The 19,061-nt window shown below is 36.7% G+C and overlaps 1 protein-coding gene across 1 annotated transcript in view; it reads right to left on the reverse strand.

Moving 5' to 3' along the window:
* LOC115428563 (retinoic acid receptor beta) overlaps positions 1-19,061 on the reverse strand; it is a 133,825-nt gene that overhangs the window by 50,755 nt on the left and 64,009 nt on the right. Inside the window, exon 3 of the mRNA XM_030147676.1 lies at positions 17,837-17,978. Within this exon, the coding sequence (XP_030003536.1) occupies positions 17,837-17,978 (142 nt within the window). The remainder of the gene's footprint in view (positions 1-17,836; positions 17,979-19,061) is intronic.

The raw sequence follows: 19,061 nt of genomic DNA on the forward strand, positions 1-19,061 counted from the left end.
TATGAATTATGAAAGAGCTGCAGCATCTGAAACCGACCACAATGAACATTTGAAAGATAAACAGCCCCACAGTGCTTCAGTTTCAGCTTCACAGTTTGTCATGTCTTTTATGAATTGGGATTGTCTCTCAACTCACCATATATTTTTTATTAGTAAGTTTTTATTTTTATCAATTACTAGAAATTTCAGGCAACCCCATTTAAATTCCAGGCGGATCCTGACCCCAAGGTTGAAAAACACTGCTTTAAGGGATAATTTTATAAGAGAAGAAAGTCTTGGCTTGTGCCAAAGATCTTAGAGAAAGATCTCATTTTGTGATAAACAGCTGAATGGACTGCATCTATCATCACACTTAGTGCACATCAAACACTAAAACAGCTGCTGTCCTGGCACATTTTACCTCATTTATCCAGAATGAGGTGAAAAATTATTCAAAGAGGAGAAAGTTATGACAATCTGGTCATGTTGAAGCTGCAGAGACATCTTCGGGTCAGAACAGGGAGAGATGGTTATGATAAGTTACCTCTGTGACTTGTAGGTGCATAGTCTTTTACATTTATGTTTTTCTAATCTCAAAGATCAATGATTTTATCACAAACTGAAATTTTCTTGACTTGTAAAATTACCTTTACACCGACAAAAATCATGTATGCAAATATATAAATGCAGTATTTTTCTAAAATAATTTCCCATGGGGTGCAAATGGAAGAGGCAGGACTTTGACTACTTGTCTACATCTGTGGGTTGTGGATAAAACATTTGAGGAGCAAATGGCAAATTGAAAAAATAACACATTTAACAACATTAAAAATGGTTTTATGTGCATTATTAAAGATATTATGTCACCTTTTACATCTACATACTGTTAAACCAAAATACCTCTTTTCCTATTAAATAACTGTCTGTGGTCTTCAAACATATTAATGTTTCCGTCAATGCTTTCCATATTAATGATAATGCAAATGTGCTTAAGTATTAATGCATATCCACTGTTTTCCCATCTTTAATGAAAAAAAATCTCTGCATCTTCTTTGATAAATCCAAGTAACATTGTAGCAGAATATTATCAATAAGTGGAGGTGAAATCATGGGCAAACTTTCACTTAAGAGCTCAAAATAGAGGATTAAAAGCATCTGTATATATAACTTTAACCTCCTAAGACCCAGGAAATGTTGGCAACGTACCAGCTTTTTTTTGTTTTTTTATTAAATAAGTGCCTATATTGGAAACATCATGATGCAACAGTTTTTTCAGATGCAGTTTTTAAAATTTTTATGGAATGTCCTTTGTGGTGGACAGTTTTCTTTTCTCTTTTTTTGTATAAAGCTGTGAAACTCTTGTCCACAAATGTGGACAGAAAACCCATAGCTGGATCTTAGGAGGTTAAAAAGTCCCTTAATTCATAGTTACAATGAGAGGATGAAGAACTGCTGTAAAAAAAAAAAAACAAACTACACAACTGCAAACAAATAAAGAAATACAAACAAGCAGACAAAAGAAACACACAAAAACAGCATGAGCAGAATAATGGTATGGAATAATGGGGGATGGGACACAATCTGTTCGTGAGCGTGTGTGTATATGTCATTTGTCAAGTGTTGACAAAGTGTGTCTGGCAAAGGGGGTTGTGATCCACAGAGAGGCCGACGAACCACAAGATGTGATTTAGGAAGACAGCGACGTGGCAAGAGCACCCCCACCCACCCACCCACCCAGGGCAATCAATTACTGCTGCACTCTGAGCAAATTACCACGGGCACGAGTAGATACATCCAAATGATGCATCGGACAAGAGGCCACGAAAATATATGGCTTTTTAATACCCACAAAACGAGCCAGGGGAACCCAGCCAGCGAGGGGAAGCTCATCAGAATGTAACTGCTGATCACAACTCTCCACTCGCAAATGGAAAGCAACTGCATTCTTGTTTCTACTGGTTTATCAGGAGATGGTTTGGCTCCTTGAACGCACCAGATTTCAGTGTAAAACCTCAAGGCTGCAAAATGTGTTAGGCTTTGTTTTGTATTTTTTTGCTAGCGCAGCCATGAAAACATTCCACCAAGCCTCTTTGTGTGGTTTTGAGAGTGAGTGTTTCTCAAGTGCTCTCCTGAGTGTTACACCAAAGGATGAAGGGTCATTCAGCGGAGTTAAATACGCTCTTCATAGCAATACATACTGTCACACTCCCACCCTTCTGCTTTCCAAGACACACATCCCACTCTCTTTTAGTCAATGAGCGATGTCCCACCCTGCCTTTTTTGTCCTCCTCTTTCGCTATTTTTCCACAGCTGCCACTAGGCCCCTGGTGCAGCTTCGCTATTTTTTTTTTTTCTCCATTTTTTTTCCTTTGCTGTGCTGCTTCAGTGAGATGTTGAGTGGCTCGGTGGCAGCAGGCGTGGACGGCGGCCGTTTTCTGTGAAGCCGCCGGCCAGCCATCTGGGTGCTGCCAAGCTCTGCACAGAGTCTCTTTGAGGAAACAGATGCAGCAGTAAACAAACACTATCTATCTGAAGCCCACGTGGTCCAACCTGGGCCGCTTGCCACAGCACTTAACATGGCAGCTTCCTAACACTAACCAGGTGGGTGTCGAGGAACAATGATAATTCTTTGCTGCTGCCAGACTGCCAAGTTTAAGCTAAAGGGTCCTATGGGGCAGGGGGTGGAGGGTGGATGAGGCTGTCAGATGAAGAAACCTGCGCTGTCAAAGTGTGACCTTCCAATAGGATGGAAATCATGGTGTATAATGTATGTATGTAACTCAGATCCCATTTGCTGTGTCAGGGTTTTTTTTAACACATGCTTTTTTTGCCTGTTATTTGCTTGTGTTCTTATTTGGAAAAAAAAGCAGAAAACCAGAACCTGGAATCAGATGATTAATATGGGTTTGACATGGGGTTCCAGCATTGAGACACTTTAATTTCAAGATCAAAGATGGCTGTCATCATAGGTGGATGGTCCATAGGTGGCGCAGGGGCACAATTTTACTTGGCTATTTGAACGCAATTTTACCAAAGATCTCTCGGAAATGAAAAAAATGTGTCTTAACCTCCTAAGACCCAGGACATGTCAGCAAAGTACAAGCTTTTTTGTTTTTATTAAATAAGTGCCTATATTGGAAACATCATGATGTAACAGTTTTTTCAGATGCAGTTTTTTAAATTTTTATGGAATGTCCTTTGTGGTGGACAGTTTTCTTTTCTTTTTTTTGTATAAAGTTGTGAAACTCTTGTCCACAAATGTGGACAGTGGGTCCTAGGACATTAATTATGATGATATAATATTTGCCCTGTGTCCTGTAGTTCATGTCAACATTTATTGAAGTGGTTTTCAACTGTATTTACCAATTTTTTGCGTGAATGTGTTCACTTTGTAGTTGTGGGACATGGGTACAGAAGAAGAAGAAGAAGAAGAAGAAGAAGAAGAAGAAGAAGAAGAAGAAGAAGAAGAAGAAGAAGAAGAATTTATGTGGCTTCAAAACCTTTGGTGAACAGGTGACCTGAAGCTGTGCTCTCATTGGAGGATTAAAGAATCATGTGACTGGATGACTTTCTGCAAATATCAAGTGTCTGTAAATGAGATACAGACAATTTTAGGGCTTCAGAATGAAGACAAATCAAACAATTAACCTGCTCCAAATGTCTCAAGTAAAAAAACTTTAATCCCGTTCAGCCAGTAACACATGCTCCACCTCTTTTCATTTTTTTTTTTTTTTCGTGAGGTTGACACTTGATAGGCGGTCATGTTTCTTCACTATACTGTGCACTATGCTGTTAATATTTAATCATTACCGTCATTTTTTTCTTTTTTGTTCATTTTCATGAATGTTTAGAACAATTTCTTTTCTTTTTTTGTTAAATCGTTGATCTTTCTTTTGCAGAGGTAATATATGGCTTCAGGTTATCTTTTTTTTTTTTTTTTTTTTTTTTTTTGAGGTTGCTACTGGGTAGGCAGTCATGTTTCTTTACCTCTGATGTCCACAAAAACATCACAATCTGACACACAAATTCATAACTGCTGTCTTCATATTCTCTTTCTCTGTTTTGCACTAGTTACCACTGACCAACATTTCATCATGTCAGACCTAAAATCATCCAGGGACACCTTGAAGAACATTTAAACTTCAAGGTTGACTCAGTGGACGGTGTTTCGATGATTCCGTCCACTTTCCCATCTCTTCAGACTCCTTGCAGTGTCCATAGTTTATACACAGAATCGACCAACCTACTTCAGTCACTACCACTTATGATTTGACTTTGGATATGAATGCGAAACAACCTCCACATTGGACTCATCCACCAAACAAACCCCAGAGTAAGTTTCTCATACACTTCAGTCCAAAAACCCAGTTTCGATACAACTTCCTCTGTATCACATGACTTCACTGACAAGCTGAGACCCATGTCACAGACCAAACACAGACACACACTAAGATAACAACAGACACACAGTCCACCCTCCTCATCTACTTTCTGTGCATTTTCACATTAATTATGGATCACATCATTACTCATGACATTAGGAGACTCATGATCACGTATCACTGAAAAAACACAAAGACGCAACTTGTGCATTCAATCACGTATCTGCTACTGCAGTGTACACACACACACACACACTGGCTGACACAATAATGCACACACACGACACAAGCCTCTCTTTGTGTACCAGTCTAAGCAGCAGTTCAGTTATCTCCAGAGGCACATGATAGCACGAGTCTGCTGTCCAAAAGCAGATGTTCGGTTCTATCTTCTGACTCATACTGAGCTCTCAACACACTGCTTTAATGAAATGACTCGCACAACAGGTTTTCAGTAGTGGGCCCTCACATTGGACATCTGCAACCCTAGGGACAGCAGTGGGTAAACAAAAGCAAGGATGAGCTTTCACTTGTACAGAAAACAAAAACTTAATGTGATTTTTACACTGATTATGCTAATCTGTGGCTTGGTAATGTGTTTATGAAAGAATGATTTAGACGATAAAAGCTAGCATTGCTTGTCTGGTAGTAAGTAACATAAAGTCTTTATTTAGCTAGACATCTTTGTAAATGTAAAGCCGTTTTAGCCCAGTTGTTTTGTTTTAGTCATTTGGGTAGACAGAGCAAAACAGATAGTACCACAGCACAGAAAAAGCCCCATTAACAAGCATTTGGAGGTATGTTTCTAGTCACCTGATGGACATAAAACACATCTTTTTTTTTTGCAAACTGTCAGTCTGGGTCTTGCTGCTGACAGTATAACTTACGGTGGCCAACAAGGGCCAAACACATTGCAACGACCCAATGCATCTCAGTTAAGAGAAAACAGCTGCAAGTACAGAAACGATGCAAATTCACAAACTCAAACACAAGTCTAAACGAGGTGCAAAAGATGAACGTGGTGCAAATGAAAAAAATGAGCTGCAAGAAACAAAAACAAATGCATAATCATGAAATGCTCTGCAAGTAAAGAAACGATACAAACCAAGAAAAAATCTGCAAATGAAAAATGTTGCATAACCAGTCAGTACAACAGAAGTGCTCCAAACCTGCAGGGGGCAGCGTTTATAGAGAAAAGACTAGTGTCAAATATAATCAAACAAAAGTCACATGACCACGCTACGCTGTAACTTCAATTTGTTCCCACTGTAGTTTGAAACAGTCAGTCAGCTGTTTTCCGTCTCTCTCACCATCCTGTGTGTCTCTGCATTGAGCTGTTCTGCTGACAGCGCCCCCTACAGGTTTGGAGTACTTCCATTGTACTGACTGGTTATGCAGCGTTTTTCAACTGCAGATATTTTCTTGGTTTGAATCGTTTTGTGCTTTCCATCGTTTCTCTATTTGCAGAGCATCTGATGATTATGCATGTGTTTTTGTGTCTTCCGGTGCATTTTTCATTTGCACCACATTCCTCTTTTTGTACCTCGTTTAGACTTGTGTTTGAGTTTGTGAATTTGCATTGTTTCTGTACTTGAAGCTGTTTTCTCTAACTGAGCTGTTGTAATGTGTTTGGCCCTTGTCGGCCCTTGTAATTACTCACATGAGATCAAGTGAAAAGTGAACAAACTTTAACCCTTTATCGGGCAAGTGACTATTTTTGGTCATTTCCACATACATTACAAGACAGTGGCAGCACCAGTTCCAGTGAGGACAGTGAGTCATTAATCTCAGGTCCAATGTGGTCTACAGGGTCTGTAAGGTCCACCTCTGCATGAACAGTGAGTGTACCTGCTTTGTTAGGTACCATGAAGTAATGGTACTAATGTAAGGAATGATGTTCAAAGGGATAATGTGGATGTGGACAGGGGTCTGGATCAGCACTGATGTTGGTCTAATGTTCTAAAATACATGTTCCTTTCACCTTACATGTGTTTTTCTTTCTTTTCTTTTTTTCCCCACTACTTATGAACAAGAAACCAAATATGGTAACTAACCTTGATTTTCTACATAATGATAAAAAATTTTGAAAACTTTCACTAAAGTAATAAAGTCTTATGTCCTCCAATAACACACTATGGCTGAAATTTAGAATTTCAGAGTAGTTCTATGAGTGAATTATAAAGGGTTAAGCTTAAACTACAAATGTGGGTTATCTTCAAGTGACTGCATGTTAAAAAAAAAACAAAAAACACCCTAGAAAAACTACAGTATTTGTACAAAATCTAACAGAAAGAAACAGTCAGTCATGCATCTAAACCAGCCTCCTAAAAACTTGGGTTGTGGAGCCTTTTTATTGGATTGTTGTGTTGTGCATTATGCTGCTAATTTTGTTCAATTTTCTTCATTATTTATTAATTTGTTTTTGTTCATTTTCTTGACTGTTTAGTGTACTTATTTTGGTACATTATTGTGCTTTTATTTTTCATTTATTTCACGTTTGTTTGCCTTCTTGATAATTTTTATATGCTTTCTTCATTATTGGGTTCATATTTTTCATTTCTTGATTATTCGGTCCATTTTGCTTGTTTTCTAGATTCATTTGTTCAGTGTTGATCATTTTCCTGTTGTTTTCAAGTCCTTCACTATTTAGTTCACTTTCTTGATTGAATGCTTGTTTTGCTCATGTTAATTTAATCAAGCTTAATCAAATCAACATCAACAAAATAAGGTTAGTCTATGTTATAAATCTTATCTTATAAATGCCCTGATATGTGAATGTGAGAGGGGAAAAAAGGTTCCACGGCAATTCATGATGAAGCTTGGGACCTCATTTCTTTTTTTGATCATGAGCTAAAAAGTGGTGTTTTCTGAACACTACTACTGCTACTACACACACACACACACACACACACACACACACACACACACACACACACACACACACATAGTAGGCTGTTTTAACTCACAACTACGGTTTCATTCTGTGATAAATAAATGTATCTTGATATAAGGTCCTGCATGGCTGTCAAAAAATGTTAGAAAATAGTGAGCATAAAAACAACAATTAAATAAAAATCACATTTTCAGGAAGATAATGTGACACATACAAACCCAAGCTTGCAATAATATGCTGTAGACAGTAATACAAACCACAAAAACACAATTTATATACATTAAATGAAACTGTTTACATGTGAAAGAATTGTCTGGTCTATAATTAGTAATAAAGATAGGGTAACTAAATTTAGAAACTCAGTTGAACTAAATTAGAATTCAACATGGTGTGCTTTCTGTAATTAGTTAAGGAGTGAGCTATCTCTTTTTTTAACTCTGTGACCTGCACATGTGTGGTACTTATCAAGCACTTGCAAGAAAATGGAGCAAAAAAAGACACATATGAGCAAAAGTGGGATTGGGTAATTAAATTAAATTAAATTTAGAGAAAGTGCAAGTGAAACTCAGACTATATACTGCAGTTTTTGTTGTGATATTGAGAGCAAAGCAGATAAAACAGGGTTGATTTTCAAAGACTCATCATGTTTCCAAAAAAATAATAATAATAATTTGTTGTCATTTGTAGTCATAATATGAGCTGACAGTGTCTTACCCCTTCATTATATGATAATTAACTTTAGTCTTTTTTATTATTTGATTACCAGAAGTAGTTGACTTCAGGTCCACTGAGTAATACCATGTTACATTTACACTGTTTACACTGTAACATGTATTTCTACACCACAGGTGTCAAACATATGGCTCGCAGGCCAAAAGCAGCCCGCCAAAGCGTCCAATCTGGCCCATGGGATGAATTTGTAAATGCAAAAGTTACGCTGAAGATATTAACAATAAATAAATAAACTAAACTAAAAAAAAAGCAAAAACTAAAAAGAATAAAATAAAAAGTTATTAACAATCATTTTATGTCAGGTTCCACATTCAGCCCAATTCAATCTCAAGTGGGTCAGACCAGTAAATTACTATCAGAATAACCTACAAATACTGACAACTACCAATTTTTCTCTTTGTTTTAGTGCAAAACAGTGAAATTACATGAATTTTTTTACATTTACAAACTATCCTTTTACAAAAATGTGAATAACCTGAACAAATATGAACAACCTGAAATGTCTTAAGAGAAGTAAGTGCAATTTTACCAATATTCCATCTATTACTAAATGTTTTGTGTATTTGTAGATCCTTTGTGATCTGTAAGTTGTAATGCACAAGTATAAACGAGAATATTAGATATAATTTTGTTAAAATTGCACTTACTTTTTCTCATTTTCATCATGAAATGAAGAGAAAAAATTTAAGTTGACATTTTGCTTTTTGTTTTTTTAAATGCTTTTTTTAAAATATTATTTTACTGGTCTGACTCACTTGAGATCATATTGGGCTGAATATGACCCCTGAACTAAAATGAGTTTGACACCCCTGGTCTACACTGTTCATACTGTTACAAGGATGTTTATAGTGTTTACTCTGTTACATTTGCACATTTTGTACTACTCTTACATCCTTAACTCTACCCTTTCAAACAGTATATCTCTAATTTGCACATATTTAGATTGCACACTACTTTACATCTTATATTTTTCTAATATGATATAAATGATTCCTGCTGGGTCTTAAAAGTCTGGAATTTACAAATCTGCATTTAATACCTTAAAAAATCTTTAAAAGGTATTAAATTTGTTATGGTAGGTCTTAAGTTATGTTGCCATGAACTTGTTTGCTGTATTGTGTTGAAATGTGTCTGGGAAATGTCCAGGCTACAATGAAAGTAACATTAGTCTATTCAGCTCCACCCGTTCCAACTCGACTATTTATATTGAAATTAGGAACTAATTATCTGTAACGTTGCAGCCCCCGGTGGGAAATGACTCAGAACGGTGGGAATCAAGACGTTGGCGTAAATAAATACATTTTCCTAAATTCTAGGAGTCACAAATTTTTGCCAATATGGCCATGAAATAGACTGAGAAATGGGCACTAAATTTGTTTAAGTTGTCTTAAAAAGTCTTAAATTTAACTGGTAGAAACCTGTAGGAACCCTGTAACATATCTGTATCTCATTGTGCTGTTATTTAGATGTAAGAGCACTATCACTGGCTATTCTATTCTATTCTATTCTATTCTATGTCGAAAGCCTGTATTTTAACATTTTAGTTCAGTCAGACTCCTCGGCCTCCCTCATGGTGTCTGCCGTGGTTGCTAACAGAATTGTGAGGCAGACATAAACCCTATGGTCCCTGTATTGAGAGTAATGTCCAGGCCATGTGGATCCTCTGGAGTCGACGTTCAGAGTTAGAGGTTGAGGACAGCGCTACATAACCTCCATCCATGAATATAGTCCTGTTTCTCATCAGTGGCCCTGTGGGGGGGTTTAGCCCGAGGATATCAAGACATCATCTTTTTCATGACTCCTCTGCTGAGGTGTGAAACAGCATAAGAGAAAGGAATGTCCCCCCCTGAGGGTAATGGAGCATGAAGTGGACCTGAGCTATAAATGCTGATGCAATCAAAGGATGCCAATAACCTGTGAAATGCAAACTGTTCCTATGGATGACAATGGAGCGGAGGGAAGATGAAGGCTTTGACAGCAGCAAGTAACTGGGTTTCCTAAAAAGATAATGCTTGAATATGGTATCACAGGAATATGTAGCAACACCTTATTTCCTCAAATAGTGAGTAGAGCCTCCATTCACCTCAACTACAGGAGGTAACAGGGTACCTCCTCTGTAATTCCCACAGTTTGAGAGGTACTATTGGTCATAACTGCGTCAAATTTAAAAGGGATTCTGTAGATGGAAACCTTTTGTTTTTTAATGGGGTTTTTCTGGGGAAGGATATTTGTAGGTCTGCCAGTGCTTTTTTCGTGGCAGTTCACAAATTATTTTTTCTCAATTTTTATTCTTTCTTACGTGATTTATTACCATTTACTCTAATATTATGCCGTGTATTTTGCAGTGAAAATCAGGCATTTTCCCGTATTTAATTTACTGATAAAATAGATGTTCATTAAAGCTCAGACTAAAGTTGAGGGTTATTGTTAAAACAGGAGAAAAAGTGACTTTTTCTGCAAAATATATCATTAATTGAACATAAACCATGTGTCTCCATCCACTATCCACTATCACAGTTTATTATAATATTATCCTTTTTAGTTTGAGTCTTTTTCAATGTAATTCAGATATTTTTCTATATTTAATTCACTGATCATGTAGATGTTCATTAAAACTCGTAGAAAATCATAGGTTATTATATCAGAAGCAGAGAAAACTGAAGAAAAAGTGACTTTTTTTGGTAAAATCTATCATTAACTGAACATAAACCAAGTGTCTCCATCCACTGTCATTGATCCAGCTCCATCCGTTTTATTGGTGAATCGATGTTGTAGAAGATGACAGTGTTTCCATGGTAACTACGGAGCCTCTGAACATCCAAATGGGTCATATCTGATGACCATGAAAAAATGACAAACTGTATTTTACACTAATTATTTACATGTATTGATTGGATTAATAGATCAACAGGTATTAAACAGTTTACATTAGTAAACGATTTTGGTCACCGGTGGATGTTTGGGTCTTTATGGGTTAAGAACGAAAAAAACCAAAGTGGAATAGAATGAATGAAACAGATGCAACCATTGTGTCATAGTATCAGTGGATCACAGTATTAACGATTACTTTGTTAAATTTTCACATTATAAGACAGGTTGTACTTGAGATTTTTATTTGTTAGTGTCAAAGATGACCTTATAACCCTTAAAGACCAAGAACTATTTTTGTGGTGGCTTTCAAATACATTTTCTCTACATTTAACCTTTCCTAAGTGATTTACCACCATCTATTATATGTTATCCTCTGCATTAAGCATTTTCCAGTTAAAATCAATTATTTCCCCATATTTAATTCACTGATTATGTAGATGTTCATAAAAGTTCAGTTATTTTGAAAGTCATTATCTCAAAACAGGAAAAACTGAAGACAAATTGACTTTTTCAGCAAAATATATCATTAACTGAACATAAAAACAAACATCTGCAACATGCGTTTTTCTGGTGAATCAATGTTGCAGAAGATGATGGTGTTTCCATGTTGACTACGGAGCCTCTGAATGTCAAAAAAAGACCAATCTGATGCAACTGAGTTAAAAACTTATTAAACACTTTCGACCTGTAGATGCTTTTGGTCACTGGCAGTTGTTGCGGGTTCATCAATAACAGGTTTTTATTTCAGGAGATCCCATATTTTATTGTGCGTTCATGTTGTTTGCCCTTGTTCCTTCTATACTATTAATCTGTTCCTGACACGATTTCTTCAGATCTCACTGGCTGAATGGCAAAACTTGGAAGAATGATGCAATTCCCTGTTTCTGGCTGAAATATTGGCCGGTATCGAAGCACATATATCATAACTGAAGGAGCTTTGAGTGAAATCAACCGCGCTATCATCAAGATCAGTTTGGCGCCTTCCTCAGAATGAGTCATCTCTGTCTGATAACAGCAAACCCATTGGAAGATAATTCAGTGTAAATGACTAAATGATCGCTATCATCTTTCCAATGTGCCAGAGCTGATTTACTCTGTAAAAATTAAAACAAGTGAAAATCTAATTACAAAAGTAGTTCAGAAAAGAATCAGATCAAAAGCTATTTTTAAACAATACTATTGGAATTGCAGATTGTCTGTAGTTTTATATTTTCCTATTAGGAGCTTATTTGCATCTAATCCCCAGTTCCTTCCTCCCTGTCTATTATTGGAACCATTTTTCCCTCTGAACTGTAAACAATGGTGAATCATGCAGATTTTCCTGCAGCAGAAAACACAACAGTATCAGAAAGTGCCGATGCATCAAATCCTGAGTGAAAGTTTGAAGTTGGACCTCATATTGTTTCCTCTTTTAACACTTAGACCTAATCAGTTCTTTTCTGAATGACTGGCATCTCCGTGACCGTCTCGATACTATGTTAACATGAGGAAACTTTACACCTTTAATAGTTTTTCAAGATGGAGGATGGAGTTTGGTGACGCCACTTGAGCAAAGTTCAAATGATGAATGATCAGACAGATTTGTGGTGGGCATGTGGTACGGATACACGATCTGATATTAGGATTGGATAGCGGCTCTGATATCAACATTTTAGCTGGATAGGGGATCGGTAAAAGGAACCAATCCGTAAGACTAATCCTTCGGGAAGGGGGGGGTGGGGGTACCTCACAACGAGTACACGCAGACCATACAACCATACAAAGTGAAAGTGAAACTTAATTCCACTAGGTCTCCCACTGTTGTGCTGTTCATTTTCCTTTTCCCTACCTTCAGAAACTTTAATTTGAGGGGCCAGGACATTTGTTTATTGCCCCCCCACCCCCACCCCCACCCCCAGAACTGGGCCTGCTTACCACACCAGCAATGTTTCCGCTGGTGAGGTTTTGCCATGGCTCACCCACCGTTGGCATCTGCAGCTATCCGTTCGTACGGCTTCTGCATACCTTGTGAAATTAGAGGAAGAGAGAGAGAGAGCGAGAGAGGTGTATGGGACACTTATGGACATCAAATGGCTGACATCAGTGCTGTAGATGAAATTGTGAGGTACGCACGGGTTACTTATTGAATAAGTAGTACAGAAACCAGCAGATGTGCACCGAGAGATCAATTCCACAGGAAACACTGCACCAGGTAAGGCTTGTAGCTTCTTAAATCAACTATGATATTGGATCAGTATCGACCGACACACAAGGCAGCAGCATCTGTATCGGCATCAAAACTGAAAAAGTCGGATCGGTGCATCCCTAGCATGTGGAGCATCTTTTCACTGATGTTTTACTGTATCTCAATGCAAATCACTGCTTTGTATTCATTATAATCTACAATGGACTGATATACAGTATTTCTAAGCAGATGAGGGTCAGGATCAAGTATCCTTGAGCAGAATTCCAGCAATTTAAGCCACAAAGACCTAAACATCTACCATCTACCAAAATCATCTCATTTAAACGGTTTAATCCCTGTTGATTCACCAATTCATGTAAATAATTGGTGTAAAATGCAGTTTATCATCTTTTCATGGTTATCAGATATGACCCATTTGGATGTTCAGAGGTTCTATAGTTACCGTGGAAACACCGTTATCTTCAACAACATTGGTTCACAAGTAAAACCCATGGAGTTGGATCAATGACAGTAGATGGAGACACTCTTTTTTTTTTATATAATAATCCTCAACTTTACTCTGAGCTTTTATGAACATCTACATGATTAGTAAATTAAATGTAGGGAAATATGATTGATTGACTGATTTTCACTGAAGAAAACACAAAATACATAACATGATATTACAATAAATGGTGATAAATTACTTAAAGATGATTAAACATAGAGAAAAATTAATGAGAACTGCCACAAATGTCTCACTGGGTCCTTATGGCTTAATACTCACACAACCCAATACTGAAAGTACCTCAATAATTACAGCTGCATACTAGACTCTCAATTTAGTGTCTATTCTTGATACCCGAGTAGCTCTATTTCTCAACCAAAAAAGCAAGAAACCAATGCAGCAGCAACCAATGCAGAAGTAAAACTTTGCAAACTTTGAAACTAATTGAAATATCTCTGTTGTTTAAGAGTTACCTCCATGTCTATTATTACTACCACTATTCCTGTATTTGAGCTCTTAGTTTAAGGCACCTGTATAAAAGCTGCTGTAAAACAAAGGATTGAGCTCATGCTTGATAAAGCTGATACTTTCAGACTTAAATGATTTCAATAAAATGCTCCTACGTACAGTCATGGAAATAATCACTGGACCATTAAAAGTCATCAAAAACAATGGTTATCCAATCAAGTGCTAACTCCTGTGTGTAGTATGTGACTAAAACAGACAGAAAAGAAAACATGGAATCCCTAAAAGCACTGTTTTTGTCAGTAGAATGCCATAGATATTGATGTAAGAACTGAAGTGATTTTGGTTATTATCAAGAAAACGTGGAAAATGTCTAGATATCAGCTCTGAAATTAAACTGTTAAGAGTTATTTTTGTTGTTTTCATTATATTTGTCCAAACAAATGTACCTTTAGTTGTACCAGGCATTAAAATGAACAAGAAATTGAAGAAAACAAGGGGTGGTCTAATAATTTTTTTCCGTGACTGTACATAAAAAGACAGATGTGTATAATTATGTGAAGTGACCAGAGGGTGTTTCTTTTCTTTAACTTGGCCTCAACATTCAATCTAAAAGTATTAATCTACACAAGTTGGGATAATGAGGTATGTCTTCATACACATTCCTCTTTTATTCCTGTTTATACACATTGGTAATTACCTTTAACCAGGTACAATGATTACATACTGAGTCCCACTTATACTTCACCTATCAAAAATAAATGACACTGTCACAATCATAGCGGAGGTAAAATATTCCATTCCAACTTTCTGGGCAACAGTGTATTTCCTGTCACAAGAAAAACTTGATTTGAGAATATTAAATGACATCTAAATCTATTTAGACTTCACTCATAAAAAAAAAATTCTGCATGTAGCCCATTCTAGTACAGGGGCGTCAAACTGATTTTAGTTCAGGGGCCACATTCAGCCCAGTATGACCTCAAACAGACCACACCAGAAAAATAACAGTGGAAAAAGTACAATTACATTATGAAAATGTTTACATCTACAAAGTTTCCTTAAAAGTGTGAATAACATGAACAACCTGAAATGTGTTAAGAAAAATAAATGCAATTTTAACAATATTATGCCTCAGCTTCTCATTTACACACATGCATTACAACTTACAAATCACACTGGATCTACAAATACACAAAACATTAAGTAACAGGCAGAATATTGTTAAAATTGTACTTCTTTTTCTGAAGATATTTCAGGTTGTTCATATTTGTTCAGATTATTCACATTATTTGTGAAAGGATAGTTTGTAAATATATTGTATATTTGGGAAATATAAGTACAGTTATTCTGAAAGAAGATAATTACTTAGTCAAAATTCTTCTCACAGCTGGCAGGAAGCCCATAGCAAGAAACTGGGTTGGTACGGACCCACCTACATACAAACAATGGTTAGATATAGTACAGGAAATATGGGTAATGGAAAAAATGACTTATGCCTTAAGATTAAAAAAAGACGAGTTTGATAGAAAATGGGACAAATGGATTGGATTTAAAAACAAAGATATCAGCAATGAAATGGTAATGCGATGCCCTTTTTTTCCTTTTATTGTATTATTTATGGATATCTTTTGGTGAATACTGTAATCCTCAACTGGCCTTGCGGCACTGTTTGCTGTATTTTATGTTTGTGAACATGTGAAAAAGAAAAAAGAAAAAAAAAGAAAAAAAAGGAAAGATAGTTTGTAAATGCAAATATCTTCATGTAATTTTACTTTTTTTCACTAACAGAAAAAAATGTGGACTTGTTATTCTGATAGTATTTTAGTGGTCTGATCCACTTTAGATCATATTGGTCTGTATGTGGAACCTGAAATAAAATAATTTTGACATCGGTGATTGTTAATATCTTCAGTGTAAATTTTGCATTTCACATATTCATCCTGCAGGCTTAGACCTCATGGTGGGCTGGTTTTGGGCCGGGGGTGGATGTTTGACACTTACGTTCTAGTACAAGGAGAGATCTAAACCAGTAGCTTTAACGACACTGACAGGAGAATAAACCTAGCATACATGTATTTGATATATTGATATATAATTTTGGTTAGGGGCAAACTTCAGTACCTGGAAGAGACTACACAACACAAGAACATGTAGACTCCACACAGAAAGACATTGATCCAAGTGGTAACCGATCTCAGAACTTGATATGAAGCTAGAGTTCTAACCACTGTGCCACCCTATACCAGTGGTTTCTAAACTTTTGAGCTCAAGATTCCGATGATCAGTTTCATTTCCCCTCAGAACCCAAATGAACAAACACACAATACAATCTAACTGAACCGTCAGACTATCAATCACAGATAACAAGCCTATCATCATGTTGCATTATGTTTGTTTCCATTTTACATCATTTCTACAACTTTTTTTTTTTTTAATATTTCACATTGTTTTGTTCTTTTACATTATTCTGTGTTTGTTTTGTTTTGGTATGCCTTTTATGACCAAGGTGCTCCTCTGCATTTCAGCAGGCGTTCTCAAACTCTTATTCTATTTTAATAGTGAAAGTTAATTCACCTGCAGTGTATGTTGTCATAAAAGCTCAGAGTTAATTCAAAAGTTATTACATCAAAACTGAGAAAACTGAAGAAAAAGTGACTTTTGCAGCAAAATATATCATTAACTGAACATAAAAACAAGCATCTGCAACATGTTTTTTTTTTTGTTTGTTTTGGGAGAATTAGTGTTGCAGAAGATGATGGTGTTTCCATGTTCACTATGGAGTCACTGAATGTCCAGAAAAGACCATCTGATGCTACTGATAAAAAAGCTGAAAAACTGCATTTCTCCCGAATTACTCCAATGTACAGGATCAGTAGTTAACAATTTATTAAACGGTTTACATCAGTAGATGCTTTTAATCACTAGCAATTGTTGAGGGTTCATTGATAACAGATTTATTTTCAGGAGATACCATATTTAATTGTGGGTTCATGTTGTTTGCCCTGGTTCCTTCTCCACTATTAACCCATTAAGACCCAAACAGACACTGGAGACCAAAACTAACTACTGATTTAAACTGTTTAATACCTGTCGATCCACTAATCCTATCAATACATGTAAATAATTGGTGTAAAATGCAGTTTGTCATCTTTTCATGGTCATCAGATATGACCCATTTGGACGTTCAGACACTCAGTAGTTACCGTGGAAACGCCGTCACCTTCTACAACATTGATTCACTTGTAAAATCCATGGAGTTGGATCAATGACAGTGGATGGAAACACTTGTTTTTATGTTCAGTTAATGATAGATTTTACCTAAAAAAAAAAAAGTCACTTTTTCTTCAGTTTTCTTTGCATTTGATATAATTACCTTTGAATTTACTCTGAGTTTTAATGAACACATGATCAGTGAATTAAATATAGGAGAATATTTGAATTACACTGAAAAAAAACTCAAACTAAAGAAGATAATATTACAAAGGTTAAATATAAAGAAAACTTAATTTGTGAACTGCCACAAAGGTATCACTGGGTATTTATGGTTAATCTGTTCCTCACATGGTTTCCTCACATCTCACTGGCTTTGAGTATTTTACTAATGACAGACTACACACAGTTGACCTTAAGTTTGGGAAGGCAGGTTTATGCAAGTAACATCAGTGTTTTAGTCTCAAACATAGCCAAGTTTTTTTTGTTTGTTTGTTTGTTTTTACCTTGGAGTGATAGAACGTGCAGAGTTATCGGTACTGGATAAATTGCTTCATCCCTTGATATTTTTGTACTACTGCACATCAAAATGTCCATTTAAGGAAATAGTGTAAACTGGGACTGAAACTCACACTCTTTGGACATTCCCACTGTGAAACACTTCTGCAGGCGGCAGTACTGACAGCGGTTCCTTGTCACCTTGTTGATAATGCAGTTCTTGTCCCGGTGACATGTGTACACCATGTTCTTCTGGATGCTTCGGCGGAAAAAACCCTGAGGAGACAGACACAGAGGCAGAGACGAGGAGGGGTTGGTTCATGAAAAGAAGACTGTCACGTTAACCTCATTTTGCTTCTAATCTTCTGTAGCAGACTATTTTCTAAAACATCCACACAGCTCAATGAAAATTCTCCTGCCACTGGATATCATAATGTCACAACACTCAGTATAATAATGTGCTAGATGTTTTTTTTTTTCCTTTTCATTGCCATTAAGGCTGAGAGAAAAGAGTCAGTGCGTCCCTGCTGGGAGATCTGTGGAGCTTCAAATGCTGGATTTAAGCTCAGAAACAAGGTACTAGTGGGAACAGAGAGTGGAGAACCTCAGGGTATCAAACAGTCAGGCTGCTGGTGTAACTATGGAAGAATAAGTGAGGACTTTGGTTTGGAACATCACGTCTGAACTTGACAAGGTGACATTGAGCGTTTGTTAAAGACCAAAGCCTTTGTCTTTCAAATGAATGCTTTCATTGTGATTCAGAGGTAGAATACTGAAGTGATGGGTCTTAATTGGGCTCATTCAGTGTTAAGAGACATGCGTGAGTACAAAATCATGTAGCGCCATCAACACTTACAATAGCGTAAGAGCTCTGCGTTGAGAAATGGGATCTTTGGAATGTGGACGTTGAGCTCAGGGATTCACATCAATCATTCCTTGGGGCCTAAAGGCTTTAGATTCACTATATGAGAGTCACTCTGTGGCCACTGTATTACCTGAAACTATCTGGTCATGTGCTATCACTAAAAAAACAATCACTTGAAATGGAAAAAGTCTTGGTGAGTTTCCGTACTTGTGTTATTGTTAATAAACTCTGGAAAGTCACACCAGCAGTGAATTCATTCCACAAAGCAGCGCTGTCTGTGAAATCCTGACTATTCCAGCTTATTCGTCCTTTGTTTTCCCCCAAAACAAATAAAAACCCATCGCCGAGCCTCTTTGTTGCACTGGGTGACATTTTGTTTCTTTACAAAATGGAAGGTAACACTTCAGGGGTAACACACAGGTCGGTCATTATTGAGAAATAAAGCCAGACAGGGTGATGACAGGTCTTAAATCACCCTGTAGGGGTTTATTTTG

Source organism: Sphaeramia orbicularis, chromosome 11, assembly GCF_902148855.1.
Source record: "Sphaeramia orbicularis chromosome 11, fSphaOr1.1, whole genome shotgun sequence".
Taxonomy (NCBI): Eukaryota; Metazoa; Chordata; class Actinopteri; order Kurtiformes; family Apogonidae; genus Sphaeramia; species Sphaeramia orbicularis.